Here is a 20598-nt window from a genome sequence, read left to right as displayed (position 1 = left end):
GTTTATGTTAGAATTTCTTGTTCCTCACTGTCCGATTTTGTTTTCCAAGCTGTAACCACCCTAACGATTCTCTCTTTCAATTTAGCCAATTCCTATTGACAAGCATTGTGAAGTTTTTTATGCTGTGTAGCCAATTCTTCCATTCTTCATGGAAGAAGAGTTTCGATGCCACGACACCAACGAAGTCAGACACCAAGTTGATGTCGTGACATTGTTGCCGCTTTCTCTCGATTGCGAAAAACACCAAACTTACATTGTGCAGTTTCAAAAGGATCAAGTTTATCGAGTTCCATCCTATGAGAATGCATTGCTCATAGAAAGAGATCGAAATTCTCCTTCCGCGACAAACAAAGAACGTCAATGTTGTCCACATATTCTCCTCACCATTGCCCTAATCTTGCTTGGCATTGTTATCATCATTGCTATAACCATGACTATTTTATACTTTATCTTCACCCCAAATACAAAACCAACCTTTTCTATCTCAAACTTTGTGGTCATTAACCCTATAGATAAAATCTCACAACCTCACTATCTAATATCGTTGATGGCCAAGAACCCTAATAAAAGGTTGGGAATAGAGTATCAAAAGGATGCAAATGTTTTGCTTCTTTTTGAGAAAACTAAGGTGGCAATAGGAAAATTCCCAAGGTTGGAACTTAATCCAAATGATTCAAACAAGGTCATGGTTGATCTAATCGGAACCAATGGACCATTCCCACATTCAATGAAGACAAACATGAATGATAGAAAATACAACACTCTCGTTCCGATGGATTTGGAAATGAAAATCAATGTGAAGACTAAAGCTTCACATTTAGGGACATGGGTTGAGAAGTGCAATGTGGGGTGTATGTTTAAGGTGAGAATATTGAAGAACGAGACAAGAGTGATATCACAAGAATGCCAAACCAATTTCAAACAAAGTTGAAGATTAGTTAGGATCATATCGGTTTATAATGTAAGACATGACTCCTACCCTCTAAGGAAAATATGAACCATGTAGTTAGATTATTTAATACATTAAAATCTTAGTTTTATTAATGAATAGTCGATACAAGTTTATTTTAGTGGTTTAAATCATCCTTACTTTAAAGCAGCATTTGCATAGATGTTATTTATATATATATATATATAAGTTTGAAAGACAAATAAACTTTGATTATACTAATATATAAAGTCATAACATAATTAACATAACACACCTCATCAAAGTTCTACAGTTTTTTTTACATTAAAGAGCTAAAAGTTCTCTTAGTGCAAATCAAATGTATGTTTTTATGACCATCAATCTTGGTTACGTTGAAATGTATTGTACCAATGTAAATAATAGTGTATGTGAATATGTGATATTGTATTTTTGGATTAGTTATAACCTAAGTTATTAATTTCTAAAACTAAAGGAGTTAGTTAGTTAATTAGTTTTGATTAGGATAATTAGTTTTTTCTTCCTTTTATATAAAGTTTTCATTGTAATTTTGTAGTTTATCCGTTCAATATTGAATTCACTCAATGAATGAAATTTATATTCTTTTTTTACACTTTAATTTCTAATATTATACTTCATGAATTGACCATCAATATTCGTGCCTACAAATAAAATGAATTTATTAGAAATGTATTTTATCATATATCATCGATTCTGGGAGCGACACTTGTTAGGAGGGACAACCAGTTACTCCGGAAATGATTAGTTCCTTACCCAAAGATGATGAAATAATCTTAGTATTGGAGAACAAAGTCATCATGAAAACAAGACAACAACAATAACAGTTAATCGATTAACTGTATAGTTAATCGATTAACTGTATAGTTAATCGATTAACTGAGTAAGTGTTAATCGATTAACACAACTGTTAATCGATTAACTGGTTAGAAAGTCAAGTGAAACATTGGTTGAACAATTATTGTAATTGGCACATTTTGCATATTTTACACATGTAATTAATATCTTAGTTAGTTTGTTAAGAGTTTGTGTAGTTGTTACTTATATCACAAGCTATCTTTGTATTGTGTATATAAGCACATAACTTGTAATCCTTTAATGAATAAAGATTCACAATATTCATTCTATGCTTCCGCGTTATTTTCACAATACTTAGTAATACTAAATATTTTTTATTAACGCAAGAGATTGTGAGACTTCCTTTTGTTCTTATAAAAAAACAATTCCGTATAAATTAAATCTCCTATTGAAAATAAATAAGACATAAGGACAAATAATTCTTAATATAAGTATTTATTTCCCTCAACATGTCTTTAACTCAAAAGTTAAAATTAAAGATTCTAATTAAAAAAAACAATTTAATGGAAGAAAGGCTATTTCAAACAGAAATATATCTGTTTTCAAAGATACTTTGTTGTTCTAAGCTTCAAATTGACAAATGTATGATACCTCCATCACAATATATTTTGCTCTAATAAGGTCGCTCTAGACAACAACATAATTATTCATATTCTTACTTCCTGTCAAGTATCAATAACATATTCAACAAAATTATAAAAAAGTTTAAATTACTATTTTGTAAATAATTTAATTTACATACATATATATTAAAAAGATATATTATACAAAATTAAAATATCAATATTATTCATTTAAGTTAGTCACTTCATATTTAAGATGAAATATTCATTATTTTTTTTAAAATTGTTTCTTTCACAAATTTATATGTTCATAAATTTATGTCATGCCCACATAAAAAATGTGAGCTACGTGGCGAGCCCGAAATAATTGTTCATTTTAAGCACATGAAATGAAACAAAATAGTGAGATAATAAATGTAGTCTCTTATCATCCCTAGATATATCATTCACAAGGCTTCCATTTTAACCCCAACACTCAATATCTTTGATTACCAACTTAAGAACAATAAAAAACATATTACAAATTTGCGGACCCAATAGCAAACCCTATTTTTTGTCTTATGTTGTAATGACTTTTAGTTTTTTTTTCCAGCTTTTTTCTCTCCTATAATTATTTCCTTTCTTAATAAAATCATTCCTTTTATCGATAAAAAAAAAACATATTACAAACAAGGTGGTGGACTTATCATTTTCCTTCAGAATTAAGAAAAGATGGATACATATCGCATACGATAGAGTATACTCCTGCTTGTGTTATTATAAAACAAATTATAAGAATGCTATAAAAAAATCTTTCAAATGGTTTACTAATATATAAAATAATAAAATATTAACATACTAACATTTGGCTATCACAAAAATATTGTAATGTTTTCGAGATACGATCACGAATCGCTCAACTTTATTAACCACTAATTATGTAACTGTTTCATTAATTTATTCTTTTGACGTTCGTATCATATGTTCATGAGCGGTTCTTAATATTTATATATATCATCTAAGTTCTAACTAAGCTGCACCCTAATAAATTATTTACATATAAGTTCGTCTTATGAAAATGACTCCCATCTTGACTAACACTACTAACTTGGATATATAATTTTAATGACCTACCATTCAAATTGATTATTTATATTAATTAATCTCCAGAAAATTAAATATATGCATGGGGACAAGGATTTTGATTTGTCCAAATCTAGCATGGGACAAATAGATGTCAAAATAATTGTCTGAAGTTGACATGAAATTAACCTTTATTACTGATTTATAAATTCAGTTGAGAAGAGCAAGAACTATCTGACTTGGCAAACTTTGTCATTTTCTATGAAGTATAATCCAAATATTTTTAAGGATAAAGATTTATTTTGGTTCCTTAAATTTTTTTATATGATTCAATTTAGTCCATCAAAAATAGGAAAATCTAAAATGATTCTAAAAGTATCTAATGTAAATTAAATTAGTCTTTTTAATTTATTTTATGATAATTAATATTAATTATTTTGACTCACATTAAAGGTTATTAAATATTAGTTTAGATTTTTATTTCATCAAAAATCAAATTAGTAGATACAAAACTTATAAAGATTACAATAATACACATTAACTCTAATTATAATCGTAAAAGCCAAAATCTATTTCCATAAATCAAGACTTTTTGTACCTTCACATTCTATAAATAACTTGCTAAAATTAAGGATGATAACGAGTAATTGAAAGTATAACCTACCGTTCCTATATCACACCTATTTGTGGGGTCTCCTCCAAAAATTTGTGGATACTTAAAAAGTTTTCATGTCTGTTTATATATTTTTAATCATAAATATATTTAACTAATTATTATATGAACAATAACATTCATATTATATTAAATTTGTCATTCAATTACTTAAATACATTCTAAAATAATAATAAAATAGTTATATATATAACCTAAAATAATAATAAAAAATATATAATATTTAATTAAAATATAAATTTATGAATATAAAAACTAATATGATGCTCATATTCAACTATTAACTATTATTGTGAATACCTACAAATAGAAGTCTTTTTACATACTTATACAAGTATTTTTTTAAATAATATTATTTATGGATTTAATATGTATAAACTCACAGCAAATTATTTATCATTGATTTATTAATCATCAATAATAAATAATATATTGATAGTATAAAAAATATTACACAATCATTGCATATTTTAAAATTATTGCTCTTTTTATTCCCACTTTTTACCGTTAGCAATATTCCACGAGCTAGATATGTCATAGGTGTGCGAATATATTAAATTATATTGGCTACTGCTTTTCAAAGGCTTTATTGTTAATAAAATATGCACTTATCAAACATGAGAATCTCATTCTAACTATAATTGTTCATTGAACTTGGTCGGAAAATGGACACTAATACCTTTTTCCTTCTTTCTTTTCATTGCTTATCAATAGTTAAAGCCGTTTTCATCATAATGAAACTCCATATTTAAATGAAAATATTAAAATAAAAATTAGGTAAATTCATATCTACATATAAACCAACAAAATGTTGATCTAGTAGTGTAAGATTTCACTTGATCCACAAAGTTGATGGTTCGATTCCTGTGAGCGACACTTGTTGAGAGAGACAATCACAAACCCTGAGAATGATTAATTCCTTATCCAAAATGGTAAATGATATCCTTGATAGTACTAAAGATTAATTTTTTTTCTTCAATTTCTACATTTTGTTGACACATCTCTAGCATTTAGCAGATATGTTAAATTGACTTGATCCCTCTCGGACACTTAACTCAATTTCTTAAATTTTTAATGAAACTTTAAAAGGTGAAAATGTTGGATAGGTAGTAAAATAAGGAATATAGCATGAGATAAGTTTGAATTACTGGATTTTAAAGTTGCTTACATGATGAACCTGAGCTAGATGTTATCCTTTTTCAATAATGACTATAATCAAGAAGAGGGAGAAATGATTTAGGTATATTAAAATTAAAGATAATTCACTATTGTTTTTTGATCTTTTTTGTCACTATTTTTTGATCTTTTATTAAAATAGACAAAATCTTTACGTTGTAAAGTTATAAAATTGAATGGTTTTTGTGAGCATCATCATATGAAAATAATATTGTTTCTCAATTTAACATTTTTAACAATGCATATTGAGTTTAATTTCTGATATTATATATATGTTTGTAAATATTGTCATGCCCTGTATTTAGGATATTGTCTATGTCTGAGTGTCAATATCAGTCTCATGATTAATGTCCAAGTAATAATCAATGCTTTATACAAGGCTCATAAGTACTTATACTTAAAATGTTCTAGTAACTCTATCAACCAAGTTAACTCTTGGGAGAGAAAAAAATTGCTTCACAGAAAATTATCTCAAAAGTAATTTGCTTTACCAAAAGCCCAACCAATAAAGTGTTCATCTAGTGATATAAGATTCTGCTAGATTTTTAGGATAACCAAAAGATCAAGAGTTTGATTTTTAGAAACGATACTTATTAAGATTGGCAGCTACACACCCTAAAAGAGATTTGTTCATTACCCAAAAAATACTAAGTGATACTCTTGTTAGTAAAAAAAAAAAAAAACGAGATGAAAATAAAGCCAATAAGAGTTGGATTAAAGGAGTAACACCTTGACATTAGTTTTATTATTGTGGTATGTGGACTAGTGAATAGACTTGCTTTCTTCTTGTCCTCTCACCTTTTCTATCATTTGCACTTTTGCATGCACATGGCTTGTTGGAAATTAAACCTTTTTTTTTTCTTTTTGGAAGAAGTCATTAAAACAAGAAACAATTTTCATAATTTTCCCTGAAATTTTGTGTGACCCTCTAACTTTTTGTTACAATAATGCATATCTATTTCGGTTGTTGGGTGTGTGTAATAATAGCTTTATTCCATTCTCCCATTACTATGGACATTATGTGTTTTATTCCATATTTGTTATAATTCAATCATTCTATTTTTTGTCAAGTTCCCTCACCACATGACTCAAAAGGCATAAATCATGTTTGATGCCTTATTTATATTACATTGATTTCTGAGCCTTATGCAACTTCAATTGAAAAATTAGTTCTGAATCGATTCTCGGTTGAAGAAAACTTCTCTATAATAAGCTTATGCATGTGTTAGTAATCAAGGATAAAGTAAACATGATCTTCTCCATTAATGCAAAGACAATTACTTAATTTTACTTGTGTTTTCAATGACAAAAGCGTTATTCCATTGTATATAAAATGATAAAAATATGTTACTATGTTATTGTTTTCTTTATTTTTTGTAGTACTTGTCTCTCCATTAGTTGACAAGATCCTTACTCCATTTATTTATTAAGTAAATATTCATTTCAGTCCATCATGTTTTTTAATCTTACGAGTTTGATCCCTCAAAAATTGAAAAACTCAAAATATTTACTAAAATTTTTAAATATAGATCAACTAATTTGACTATCATTTAAAAAAATTGAGATCATTTTTTGAATTTTTTAATTTTTGAACTACCAAATTGGTAAAATTAAAAAATATAACAAACTAGAATCAGAATTAACTCTTATTTATTTTATATGTTTATATCTAAAGTGGCAGAGTTAGAACTTATGCATCAGTGATGAATATAAAATTTTAGACTACAATCACCTACCAACACATTCTCAAATACATTATATTTATTTATTTATACTTTTATTATTTATATAGGAACACAATCTTAAATACTGCTCGTGTAGATGCATTTTGCATCCGTTTTCAGGGCTTGAAACAGATTGTAAATTTAATTTGTATATTATAAGTTTAAAAGCAGTAATCAATTTTAAAAAATGGCTTTTTTTCTATGCACCCCATTACAAGGACTTATGGAGATTGGATCATATGCGTAACTAGTGAATAGCTTAACCTAGCCAACTACTATACCCAGCTTAATTTATTGTTGTTACTTATGTGTGTGTCAGTATGTTCAAATCCACTAATTAATCACTTTATCCACTTTACAGTATATAACATTTATAATTAATTACTCCATCATTTTTTTAAAGAAAAACAATTTAATTAACAATAGATAGAAATACTTGAGAACAATGCCTCTAGAGTAGGCACAAAACACTAAGAACCCAATAAAAAATTTTATTGAGGAATCTAAGGGTCAAAATTTAAATCTTTCAATTTATTTAATAAATATACCGACAGAAATATGTTAAGTTATAGTGTGTGTTTGATATTATTTCTTTCACCAAAAACTACGTTTTTTGATGGAAAAAATCACTTATAACTTAATAGAACATATACTATGGAAAAAATGTTTGGAAAAAAATCATTTTAAAGACAATGTCAATGGGCAAGCTCCATGCTAAGAAAAAATCAATGTGTTTTTATTCTTAAATAGAGTTGATTACTTGTACAAAAATAATAGAGTTGATTACTCTATTTAATCTAGAACTTTCATATCCTCACCTAGTGGGCTATCATAGCAAACCTTCAATCTATTGTGTTAGATTGGATCTTGCAATGCTTTATAATTTGTAAGAAAGAATATTTGATTGTAAGATTTTGTAGAGGCTTAATAAAAAGTAATACTGTTGGGAACCTTGGTGAACTTTTGTTACTTTGGAAACAGAGAAGAATTTTGTAAAAGAAAAGAAGAAGAGAATGCAGAACCGAATTGATTATAGGAGGGAAAGAAGTATAGCAGAGGAACTTATCAAAATGTGCAAGTGTATTGCACTTAACACTTATGCACTTTTCATTGAATTACAAAGGAAAATTACATTGCTATTTATAGGACAATGGTTAACAAGAAAAACAGATAAAACTAACTAGACTTACTAAAAACAGAAAGTTAGTTACTCTTGGCACTAAAACAGAAAGTTTTGAATTACTTTCAACACATAAATCATAGGTCACCCCCTTGATTTACATCAATCACTAACTAGTACGCTGCTTAAGTACAGTGAAGCATAAGATGGTCATAAATTAGAAGCTACAAATTAATTGACACGGAATGATTTGAATTTTAAAACCAACCACGTCAGTAGTTGCAGACAGATTAAGATTAATTGACACGTCATGTAGCATATATAAACAATTCGAAAACTACAGATCATGCAACATGCGTAAACAACTTTAGTCAGAACTAAACAATATGATTTATAAGTAATTCAGCCTTAGCTATCTCAACCCGGGCATTTGGTCTAGTGGTATGATTCTCGCTTAGGGTGCGAGAGGTCCCGAGTTCAATTCTCGGAATGCCCCTTTTATTTTTTATTAGGTATTTTTAAGATCTGGAATCTGATAAAGAACTTTAATCAGAAAATAACATGAGTTAAATTGACCCAGCATAACACTTCTCAACATGGGCATTTGGTCTAGTGGTATGATTCTCGCTTAGGGTGCGAGAGGTCCCGAGTTCAATTCTCGGAATGCCCCATTAAATATTTATTAGGTATTTTTAAGATCTGGAAGTTGTTAAGCTTGATTAATGATTTCTTATCTGGTTATGTCAATGAAAATCAGAATTTTTTATTTTGACAACATTGACCTATTAACTGTTGTAGGAGATACCATACCAATTTGTATCTGGTGGCTGCACAGAATGCCTCCGGGTGAAAGATGTGATACATGAAATAGAACTAAAAATGAAATAGAAGACTCAAGACTGTGCTGTGAGTCAAAATTGGTCTCAAAAGTCAAAACAAATAAATAAAGCCAGAGAAATAAATAATAAAATCTGACACTTTACCTAAAAAATGTAGTTTCAGGAATTGTTAGCTTCTTCCAGAGTTCCATTTCCAAGAAAGGAAGTTGGTTATGTAAGCTAGTTGCTGTTGGAATCATTTAAGAATTTCTGAGAATTGTCTATCCAGGTAAGCAGATTTAGCCATTTTCATGCAACCTTATAAAATTGCAGACAAGGTAGCATGCATAATCAATTTTAATAAGAAAGGAATACTTGCAGCAGTTGCATGGAGAGACAACCTTAATTACCTGGCTTTATCTGAGCCTTCACTATTCAGCACAAAGACAGATTGCCATCACGCACCTAGCAGTCACTTTGATTTCAATACTTCCACATGTTTGCAAGCAACAGCAAATACTTACTACATCACTTGATCTTGACATTCTATGATGAAGCGGTATTGTTAGATCAACTATATTATTTCAATTTTAATAATGAAATCGGTTGTGAATTGTAACCATGATGTGCCTGTCACACAAAAATATCAATCTTAAATACAAATAAATGTTTGTCAACAATTATTTATTCAAATCCATTTCACTTGTAGCATTAGCACTTACGACACATTAAAGTTTAATAATAAATATCCTACATATCAATCACACCTGTCTGATTGCATGTAAGCCAGTCAAACGAGGAGAAATTAAAAGGAATAGAAAAACTAGTCTCACACCAACAATAGTAGTCACTTCAGCCAGGTCAATATCAGTCTATAACACTGGAGACAAATAGATTCGTAGGGCATAACTTGAGATTTAGTTCTTCAATTTAGAATTTTTGACAAGCCAATCAACAACTGTATCAATGAAGCAACAAATTTCTCAAACATTGATGGGGTTATAGCATGTTGAGCCAAAGACCTTGAAGTGTTTCACTGAAGGCTTGATTCCGCACCATGCTTCTTCTGGAACCATGGAGTTAAGTCTCTTTGTTGGACACCTGTTGAGAATGTGAGCAGCAGTCATGGCTGCTTCACCCCAAAAGCTGTGTGGTAAACTCTTATGTTTGAGCATGCTCCTTACCATATTCAATATGGTTCTATTTCTTCTTTCTGCAACTCCATTGTGTTGAGTAGTATAGGGAGCTGTGATCTCATGTATTATGCCACTTTCTTTGCATAGAGATTCCATTTGACCAGATGTAAATTCTCCTCCACCATCTGTCCTCAAGATCTTGATACATTTTCCTGACTGCTTTTCAACTAAGGCCTTGAAGTTTTTGAAGATAGTGAATACCTCATCCTTTGTCTTGATTAGATACAACCACATTTTCCTGCTTTGGTCATCTATAAATGACACAAAATATCTGTTGCTACCCAATGATTGAACATCAAATGGTCCACATACATATGAGTACACTACATGTAGGATATCAGCAGCCTTAGACATAGTATAGTTACCAAAAGGTGTTCTGGGTTGCTTACTGGTTAAACAACTTACACACATCCCCTTTGGCATCACAATTGCAGGGAGTCCAGAGATCATATTTTTTGATCTCATCAAACTTATATCTTTGAAATTCAAGTGGCCTAATCTTAAGTGCCATAGCCATGATTCATCAATTTGTGTAGTGGCTGATGCACACTCATATTGCATAGTGTTTAGGCTTACTTGAAATGTCCTGTTTTGTGCCAGAGGAATCTTCAGTATCTTCTTCTCAGCACCATCAAAGATTTCCATAGCTTTATTCACTATGTTGATTGCAAATCCCTTTTAAGTATCTGATTAAGTTGCTCTTCATTCCAGGGACATAAAGCACTTCTGTTATCAGTGCACTTCCTCCATCTTTTCTTCTGATAGCAATATTTCCTGTGCCTTCAGCCAAGATGGATCTGTTGTCAACAAATCTCACCTTGCTTTTCTTCTTCTCATCAAAATCAATGAGCCAGTTCCTATGGCCAGTCATATGGTTGGAGCAGCCTGAGTCAACATACCATACTCCATCATCTTTCACTTCTTGGTTTGTTGTCATCATCAACATGATTGGTTGTTCCTCATTGTTTGAATCTGCATCTTCCTTTACCATGTGTACTTGATGGTTGTAGCTTGACTGATTTCTTCTGTGTTCATTATGAGTTGTGGTTGATGTGCATTCATTTGCATAGTGGCCAATTCGATTACACTTGAAGCATTTGACCCTTCTTTTATCAACTTTCTTCTTACCTCCTCTCCAATTGTTGTATACTTTCCTGTTAGAGTTCTCAAGTTGATCTTGATCAGTTCTTGATTGTTCTTGGAATTGTGTATTCTTCCCAGGACCATATCGAAATTCTCTGCCCCTGCTCCTGCTGTTGTAGCCAGTTTTCCTTGAGGATTGTGATAACAGAACTTGATTCTCACTTGACTTTTCTACACTCCTCTCATTGAGTCTCTGCTCATGTGCTTCTAGTGAACCTTGTAGCTCCTCAATTCTCAGCTCTTCTAGCTTCTTTGATTCTTCAATAGCTACCACAATGTGATCAAATTTGGGACTAAGTGTCCTTAGTATCTTTTCAACTATTGTTTGATCTGTAATTCTTTCTCCATATGCCTTCATAGCATTGGTATGTGTGATGATTCTGTTGAAGAATTCTGCTACTTTCTCACTGTTTTCCATTTGCATAAGTTCGTATTGCCGCCTCATTGTTTGCAGTTTTACCTTCTTAAGTTGTTCAGCTCCTTCACTACACCTCTCCAATATCCTCCATGCTTCTTGTGAAGTTGCAGCCCCTGCAATCTTCTCAAAGTGGACCTCATCAACACACTGATGGAGAATGAACATCACCTTGCAATCTTTCCTTTTGTTCTCTTTGTAGGATTGCTTCTGTGCCTCTGTTGGATTCTCAGGAAGGTCTGGAAATCCTTCTTCAATGATCTCAGTTACTTCTTGATAGCCTAGGATGGCTTTCATTTGTACACGCCATCTATTCCAGTTTTTGCCAGTAAGGATAGGAAGATTTGTTGAGAAGTTTGCACTACTAGATCCCATTGTTTTCTTTCAAACCTTGTGCTCTTGATACCAGATGTTGGGAACCTTGGTGAACTTTTGTTACTTTGCAAACAGAGAAGAATTTTGTAAAAGAAAAGAAGAAGAGAATGCAGAACCGAATTGATTATAGGAGGGAAAGAAGTATAGCAGAGGAACTTATCAAAATGTGCAAGTGTATTGCACTTAACACTTATGCACTTTTCATTGAATTACAAAGGAAAATTACATTGCTATTTATAGGACAATGGTTAACAAGAAAAACAGATAAAACTAACTAGACTTACTAAAAACAGAAAGTTAGTTACTCTTGGCACTAAAACAGAAAGTTTTGAATTACTTTCAACATCTACAAGTCTTTGATATCTCTCTAAGTCTGGATTTGGCTTCCCCAATCATTCATAAGTTTCATCCATATGAGTATCAAATTATCAATAGACCTTGAGTATATCCTTTAGCCACTAACCGGAATTTCATTCCACCAACATGACTATCAAATCTTACTATGATAACAAAGGTCGAGGGATAACCCCACTTGAGATGTCTATCATGTAAGAGGGTCAAAATTTCTATAGAATTTTAGGTACAGAGATTGATGAAATTGAAAACAAAAAGCACAATGGAATAAAAATAAATGACAATAACTCAGACAATTAAGTATAGCATATACCTTTACGAACTGCTATGGATAGCTCATTGCAAGGTGTACATTATTTTTAACTAGGAGTGAAGTCTCTTAACTTTATATTATGTTCATAACCTTCTCTATTTGGGTTGTATCAAATATATGTTTTCCAATCTTCAAGGTCTTCAATATTTTTATTCTTTAATATTAATGTTAGTATCTTTATCAAAATCTATCTAAAGTTATATCTCTTCTTCTCAATTGTAATTGTAATTTAATATACCAAGTGACGGAAAAAAACCACATTCGTATGATGGGGATGCTGGTGGCAGAATGCAAATATACTTTGGGCCAAGGTCAAAGGATAAAAGCCCAACATAAATGAAAGAAGAGTATTAACTAATAAAATATTACTAAGCTCCCTCGAATCCAATGGGAGGATTAATATTTTCTTGGGCTGTTTGTGTTAACAGGGATATTGGGTTCGGACAGTCCAACATAGCTATTCTACTTTTCAACTGTAGTGATAACAAATAAGTAATGATATGTTTTCCTATCAAATTATCATAAACATAAGAAAGTAATATATGCCATTAGTAAATCAATCATTTATAAATAAAATATTACTTTATGAAAAATATTATTTTTCTTATAGTGTAGGAGGATTTGTAAAAGAATATATCATAATTTTCCTAACAAATAATCTTTGAGATGCTAAGGTATTTGCTGTAGATCTTTCCACATACTTTGTTGCTTATCTGAAATATCTCTATGATTCTCATTTTCAATATCAGCAGCACCTTCTACCATTGTAGTAAACATGTTAGATACACACTATTTCTCCACATTATGAAGCTACTTTTGATTATACATAAAACAGAAACATAGCAATAGCTCATTAACATCGGTTTCAATATGAAATGGTCCTCTTTCTAGGGCTAGTGGTGGTTGAAGAGGCATGTCCTCTATGTGTGTAATTTAAGAACTATTTACAAGCATTAGGAGTGGTCCTGCATTGAACTTTCCATAATGAAAAGTTGGTCATTTTTTGGTGTGAGAGAGAGAATTGAAGCTATGTACTTTATTAAGGAAGGAGAAATGGTGTTATTGCAGTTTTATTGGTCCAAATGGTGTCTCTAGAAAATGAGTTAAGCATTCTTAATTTCAATTATGAAATGAGATCTCTTGTCCCAAATCTTATATTGAGCTAATGAAAATATATCATGTTAATTAAGTATTTTAAATATTATTATTGATGCCAATATCAGCCAATGGAAGTTTGACACATACTTAAAAAGAAAATTAAAAAAAATATAACATAATATTTTTATGTGATTTGGTGAGATATAATTAGCTTGAGATATGAGGACGGGAAAATTTTGGGACAGAAGAAGATCATAGTTCCTGTCAAACCTCCACTTTTCAGTGGATTCCAACTCCTAATTCAACTATATAGATTCCCTAAATCAAGGTTGATTTTAAATTTCACTAACGTAGCCAAAAACATTATTAACCTTCCCCGTTTTCCTTACAAGTTACAATTCAGATTTAAACCCTATGCTCCAACTCATTATGTTTGATTCCATTTAACCATGAAGTGGGTTACTTCAAACTTAAGTAACCAATGAGCACTTCTTGTTCCTTTCTTCTTTCTCTTTTTCCAATTTTGCTATCTCCCTCACACAAGCAGAATCAAAATCTTTATCTAACAATCTCATTATTATATTTATGATGATGTAGACTTTTTATATGTTTCTAGTTTAAAGAAATTAAACAAAGGCACATCTTTCTAAATGTGTATAATAACATGTGGTCAATTCACATATTTGTGATTATTTGAATATTTTATATTAGTCAATGTCGTCTTATTATATATATGTGTGTGCATGTGACACACTGCCAAGTCACATTTCTAATTAAACAAAGCTGCCATTTATTTATGATTCAAACCAACATTTTTCATAGCTATAACTTATACTAATCTATGTTGAAGCATAAAGATCAAATAAGTGAGTATATATGATCTTTCTAAACAAAGTTTTTCCCATTAAGAATCAATCCTCATCAATATATTTAAGAGACTTTGCTATATATCAATTACTAAAAAGCCTCCCTAAACTTAGTTGATAAGAAAGTGGGGCACCAATGGATGATGGAAATATATACCAAACCTTTCTCTATTTCCTTCATATAAAGTTTGGGTATGGAGCCTTGTTATCAATTTGTAAAGTGTACAGTTACTCTAATGGTGTAAGAACATATTAGACTCTCAGATAGACTAAAATGTTAAAGTTTTAATTCTTGGGCGTTATATTTGTTGGAAGAAATTATCATGCATTTCGAAGAGGATTAATTTCTTACTCTTATAGGCGAGGGAATATATTTGGTTATAGCAAAAAAATTGAAAAGTGAAGCAACTTTTTTATACATGGACCCCAAGTTTCTTTTCTTAATTTATAGCGAAGGTGCATGTGATGCTAAAATAAATTATCTAGGAAATTGGCATCTCTAAATAATTCAGAAAATGCTTATTTTCTCTCACATTGAATAATAGTGAAAGACTTATTGATCTTAGAATCAAACGAAGGCTTCAATTTATTGGTGTAACTACCAAATCCAAACCAAATTTTCTACACCATTACTTAAATATTCCCTAGCTTCACCAATTATTGCTCTATATTCTAGAATCAAGAAGCTCATATATATTAATATAATATGTATACAACTTATAGTGGCCATACATTGAGGTATTTAACTTTCTGACATACAAGTTTTAGTCCTTTTTCTAGTGCTACTCTCTCTGTTTGGTTTATTATAGTACAATAATCTATGATTCTGCGTGGAAAAGTAAAACACATGGGATTGTGGAACCTGGGTGCACACAAAGAAACAATGATTCAAATATTAGATAATGACATAGGTAACATACCATGATTATATATGTAACAAATAACTGGGACTATGGTTGAAATCTTCTAAAAAGTTAGTCAAGTTTCTAAATTGTATGTTGCATTTATCACAATTATTCACAATTATGGGAATAACAAAAAAATATTTAGTTGTTGTAAAGACTAAAGATGGTCAAAACCATAATATTATGGTTGTAAACTCGTAATTTTGATTGGAAACTGTCATGCAACAATTTAGAACCATGAATAGGGACCATCTTGTTACATGAATCTACATGTATAAATTCAATAATAGTGATGAGGAGTTGAATTAGGTAAGATATCACATATTAGGGAAATTAGATGTAACCCTAAATATTGATTAGATGTGATTTTTGAACTCGAACTCAATCTTAAACCTAATAAAACCCAACTATATTTGGGTCAGAACATGATCGGGTTAAACTGGGTGAGCAGGTAAGTTAAGTCCTACTCACCCCTAATGTAGATATTGATTGGTTTTCTTTTTGGCATAGATGTGAGTTTTAGGTAAAGATAGATCAATTATTAGATACTAAAATTCTTTAACTAATTAGTATAGTACACAAACCTATCTTGCCAAAAGTCAATGACCATTACTATTCTTCTAATCAAGAGAGCAAAAATATCCTTGTTGTATGGAAAAGAAAAATAAATAATAAATAAGGGTAAATTTGAAAAATAATAATCATTTATCTTAATTTTATAAAACAGTAAGAGATGTGGAATAAGATAAAAAATCAAAACAACTATGAGAAAAATAAAAGAAAAAACTTTAAAAACTTGTATCTCATAGTTTTAATGAGTATGATTTTTTTTACTTGAATAATCATTTCTTCATAATATATCAATTTTGAAATCAATGATAGGCTTACTTTTATTTTGTTTTATGATTTGAAACAAACTTATTTTATGTCACTTTCATGGTTTCATATTATGTATATCATTTCATTCATTTATTCAAAATGTCTTCCTGTCAACCATAGTCTTTCTATTTTTCAATATTACTTTCAGCACAAAATAAAATAAAAACATAATTTATAAAAGCTTGCAAAGTAAATGGCAATAGAAAAATAATTAAACCACAAGTGAAAAACTGTAATTAATTATTCCAAGAGGTAATGAGAAAATGCACATATTAAATCCTTTCAGACTTACATATGAGGGTTACATAAATTTTATACTATAATATTAACTACTATTTGGCTAGTTACATACTTCAAACTAAGATAGACAAAATTGTCTTTTCTTTTTCCATACATATTTGTTTTTCTTCTGACCTGAACAAAAATTACAAAATGTCCTATATAATTGTTACCAAATTCCACTTTTTAGGAAGGTAGGGATGTACATGTCATTTCATATTAACATTTACAAGATGGAATTTGCACAAAGTTGAACGTAATTCATTTCTAATATTGAACTCTTCAATACTAAAATGTAGGAAATATAATTTTTTTTAATTTTTTTATTTATTTAATTTAAAAATAATATTAAATATGAATCTTTTGACTTTTTTTGTATGTCACATGTCAAGATCTAAATTCAATACTGGAGAAGTTCCGAACCCAAAATTATACTTTTTTCAACTCCACCAAACGTTGAAGAAAGTCCATCACCTGCATGAGATTGTAAATAAATAAAAATAATTAAAATAGTTTTAGGCATGTGATGCTTTGGTTCCAAAATATATGGAATTAATAACAATACTCTACTTGCCTCATTGGGTTCTTGTAAAGAGTAAAGTGCACTTGTTTCTTTTGGAAATTTCGAAACAAGAATTCCAAAACCTTGCCTTCTGTCTCTTAATTTCTGCTTATAATAACAAAACAAAAAACAGTTGAAACTCTTTAGATTCAAAATTATCCCAAATAAGATAATTAATTAATATACTAAAATGCTTAACCATCAAAATAAAATTGGTATGATTTTTTTAAGAGAATTATAAAAAACAATTGAGATTATTGACCACCTTGAAAGCGTCTTCATCACTTCGATCATCACCAATATATATAGGGAAGACATCATTGCAGTTGGCTAATCCTGTTAAAAAATATTTTTTATTTAAAATAGAGCAAAAAATATATGTGTTGATACTATATGATTTTATACACTATCATTGTATCATTCACCATTCATATTTAAGTATCATTGACTCTTCAAAAAAAGTAATCCAAATGAATGATGGACGTTATAGTATTTACGTATAAATTTTTATATTGATAGTACATATATATTATGCTCTTAAAATATAGTATTAATCAAGAATCTTGTGGATATAGAAGAATCTTCAATCAATAGATGAATCATGTAGGTGTGTGTTTTCAATTCATTTAGTCAACTAGGCAATGTTATACAACAATTGAAGAGCATAGGCTTGTGACTTTGTCACATTTATATATGTTTCATAACATAGGTGTAGCAAATGTTTCATAGTGAAAATAAAATGATAAACCAAAGTATAATACATGTATAAGACTAAAACTCACCAAGTGACTCCAATAAAAATTCCAAGGCTTTCCCCTTGTCCCATTTAATAGTGGGACGAATCTCTAGCACCTATGTCAATTATAACATTTAAATTAAGACATTTTTCACTTCTTAATTAAAGCCACAAAAATAAAATGCATAAAACAAGAAAATAGAACTATGGCCCACCTTTCTTCCTTGGGTAAGACGAAGTTTGGGGTAGTCCTTTAACACTGATTTCACTTGGTGTGCAAGTTCATTCCATTTCTATGAACATATAAATAGCTTATTATAACTTTTAAGAATTTCAAGAAAAACCAACAATTGTACAAGTAGTTAAAAGTGAATGTCTTTGAAGCATATATAGCTTTTATAGTTTTTACCTTTTCATCAACACAACGAAAATGAACAGAGACACAAAACTTGTTATTCTCCACCATAGCTCCGGGAATTGGTTTTGTCTTATCAACTAATTGTTGGTACACCTAAAAAATTGTACCAAAAAATAATAATTTTAGAATGTTCTAAAAAATTCATTGGAATAACAAAACATATTTTGCTAGCTAGAATAAGTAGAAAGAAGTACCCCATCTATCATTGGAAGAAATTGAGTGGCAGGTTGAAAAAGAAGTGTCTCTGATTTCCTATCCTATAGAGCATAATGAGTTAGTAACCAAAGTAAAACTAGAGGTTTTCTATGAATTGGAAGAAGAAGAAAAAGGTAGGAATGTAATAAAGGATTTAATATGTATATACCGATAGTATAAGTGATTTTTACACCGTTAGTAAATCACTCACCATTCATATATTAAACATTATTGACTTTTAAATAAAAGTAATACAAATCAATAATAGATGTTGTACAGACAGTATAAAAAACTTTATACTAACAGTGAGTAGGTTTTAAACTCAATAATTAATTTTGTACAATCCTACAACTAGGTGACTCACTTTATTGTACTTTGAGCTTCTAGTTGGCCCTTTAATATCCAAGCCATGGCTACCAGCATAGTATAACTCTGCCAACCGAACAAAATTGTACACCTATATTTTCCAAAGCAATTGAAAAATAGTACCAAAAATATAAATAAAAATAAAAATATAAGAAAGAGGAGAAGGACATAATAACTATAGAGTGTACAAAAATTAACTCCATTGTCTAAAGTATCATTAGGCAGGCAGAGCATGAAAAATTTGTTCATTAACCCAGAATATCTGCCCCACTTTGCGTGCATAATGTCCATCCAAATATTACTGTAAAGTATTGGACAACCATCTTCCATACTAAAAATATACCTTGTCTTTGCATCTGCCAGTTACTATAGCTGTTGGAAAACACCTTGCAAGTTTCCTCACAGTTTTTCTCATCTGATTATAGTAATAAATATCAGAATTTAGCAGCCAACATAAGAATATATATTGATATATATANCTTACTAAAAACAGAAAGTTAGTTACTCTTGGCACTAAAACAGAAAGTTTTGAATTACTTTCAACACTCCACCTTAATTCGAAACTTTAGCAATTACATTCAGAAGATCTCTCAACATTTTGAATCTTTCTCCTTTTAATGGCTTTGTCATTATATCCGCTAATTGAACTTTGGTTCTGCAATGAAGCGGTTGAATCGTGCCTTTGCTTACTTGATCCCTTAGAAAATGATACTTAGTGTCTATGTGTTTGCTTCATCCATGAGACACTGGATTTTTGGCCAAATCTATAGCTGATTTGTTGTCAATCAGCAGATCAACACTTCCTTCTGCAATCACCTTTAATTCTCTCAACAAAGAAGATAGCCAAAGTGTTTGACAAGCAGCAGAGCATGCTGCAATGTACTCTGCCTCACAAGTGGAGAGAGCCACCACCTTTTGCTTTGTTGAGCTCCATGATATAGAGGACCCAGACAGCAAAAATACCTGTCCCATTGTGCTTTTTCTGTCAACTAAGTCACCACACCAATCTGAGTCTGAGTATGCTGTGAGTTTTGGCTTCATATCATTGCTGTTTTGATTTGATGAGAACATGATTCCATAGCCAATTGTTCCTTTGAGATACCTCATGATCCTCTTGGCTGCGGATAAGTGAGATTGTCTTGGATCACTCATGAATCTGCTAATCAATCCCACACCATATGCAATTTCTGGTCTGCTATGGCATAGGTACCTCAGACTGCCCACAATTTGTCTATACATGGTTGCATCTACTGTGCCTTCATCTTCACACTTTGTGAGCTTGAGATTGGACTCAACTGGTGTATCTACTGAGTTGCAGCCATTCATTCTGAATCTTTCTAGTACCTCCAATGTGTACTTCTGTTGATGCATTAGAATGCCTTGTTTAGAGTATGAAAATTCTAATCCCAAGAAGTAGGATAGAGTTCCCAGGTCTGTCATCTCGAATTCTGTTTTCAAGCAATGTTTGATTTCTTCAATGCTGGATGGACAACTTCCTGTGATCAGGAGATCATCTACATAGATGCAAATTATCACTGTATCATTTGGATTCAGGGCC

General features: G+C 30.5%; 3 protein-coding genes and 2 non-coding genes across 5 annotated transcripts in view; 3 read left to right on the top strand and 2 right to left on the bottom strand.

The window, feature by feature from the left end:
- On the top strand, positions 149-931 carry LOC109326308. Its single transcript, XM_019559007.1, has one exon. It carries the CDS (start codon positions 149-151, stop codon positions 929-931), a length of 783 nt encoding a protein of 260 aa, XP_019414552.1.
- Positions 8547-8618, top strand: TRNAP-AGG. The gene has a single exon. It is a non-coding gene; the product is annotated as a tRNA-Pro (tRNA).
- TRNAP-AGG lies at positions 8721-8792 on the top strand. Its single transcript has one exon. It is a non-coding gene; the product is annotated as a tRNA-Pro (tRNA).
- Positions 16874-20598, bottom strand: part of LOC109326275 (probable trehalose-phosphate phosphatase J) — a 10288-nt gene continuing 6563 nt past the window's right edge. Inside the window, exons 4-13 of the mRNA XM_019558979.1 lie at positions 19384-19455; positions 19039-19131; positions 18674-18736; positions 18471-18572; positions 18277-18354; positions 18108-18177; positions 17591-17661; positions 17338-17430; positions 17195-17237; positions 16874-17015 (exon numbers count right to left, since the gene is read on the bottom strand). Coding sequence (XP_019414524.1) covers positions 17014-17015; positions 17195-17237; positions 17338-17430; positions 17591-17661; positions 18108-18177; positions 18277-18354; positions 18471-18572; positions 18674-18736; positions 19039-19131; positions 19384-19455 — 687 coding nt within the window. The 3' untranslated portion in view covers positions 16874-17013. The remainder of the gene's footprint in view (positions 17016-17194; positions 17238-17337; positions 17431-17590; positions 17662-18107; positions 18178-18276; positions 18355-18470; positions 18573-18673; positions 18737-19038; positions 19132-19383; positions 19456-20598) is intronic.
- Positions 19760-20480, bottom strand: LOC109326276 (uncharacterized mitochondrial protein AtMg00810-like). The gene is given in 3 exon segments (XM_019558980.1): positions 19760-19804; positions 19993-20031; positions 20034-20480. Coding segments are annotated over 3 exon segments (531 nt in total).

The sequence above is a fragment of the Lupinus angustifolius genome, chromosome LG14 (genome assembly GCF_001865875.1).
Source record: "Lupinus angustifolius cultivar Tanjil chromosome LG14, LupAngTanjil_v1.0, whole genome shotgun sequence".
Taxonomy (NCBI): domain Eukaryota; kingdom Viridiplantae; phylum Streptophyta; class Magnoliopsida; order Fabales; family Fabaceae; genus Lupinus; species Lupinus angustifolius.
Note: the sequence above shows the minus strand (reverse complement) of the source record. Positions and strands in the feature narration are given on the sequence as shown.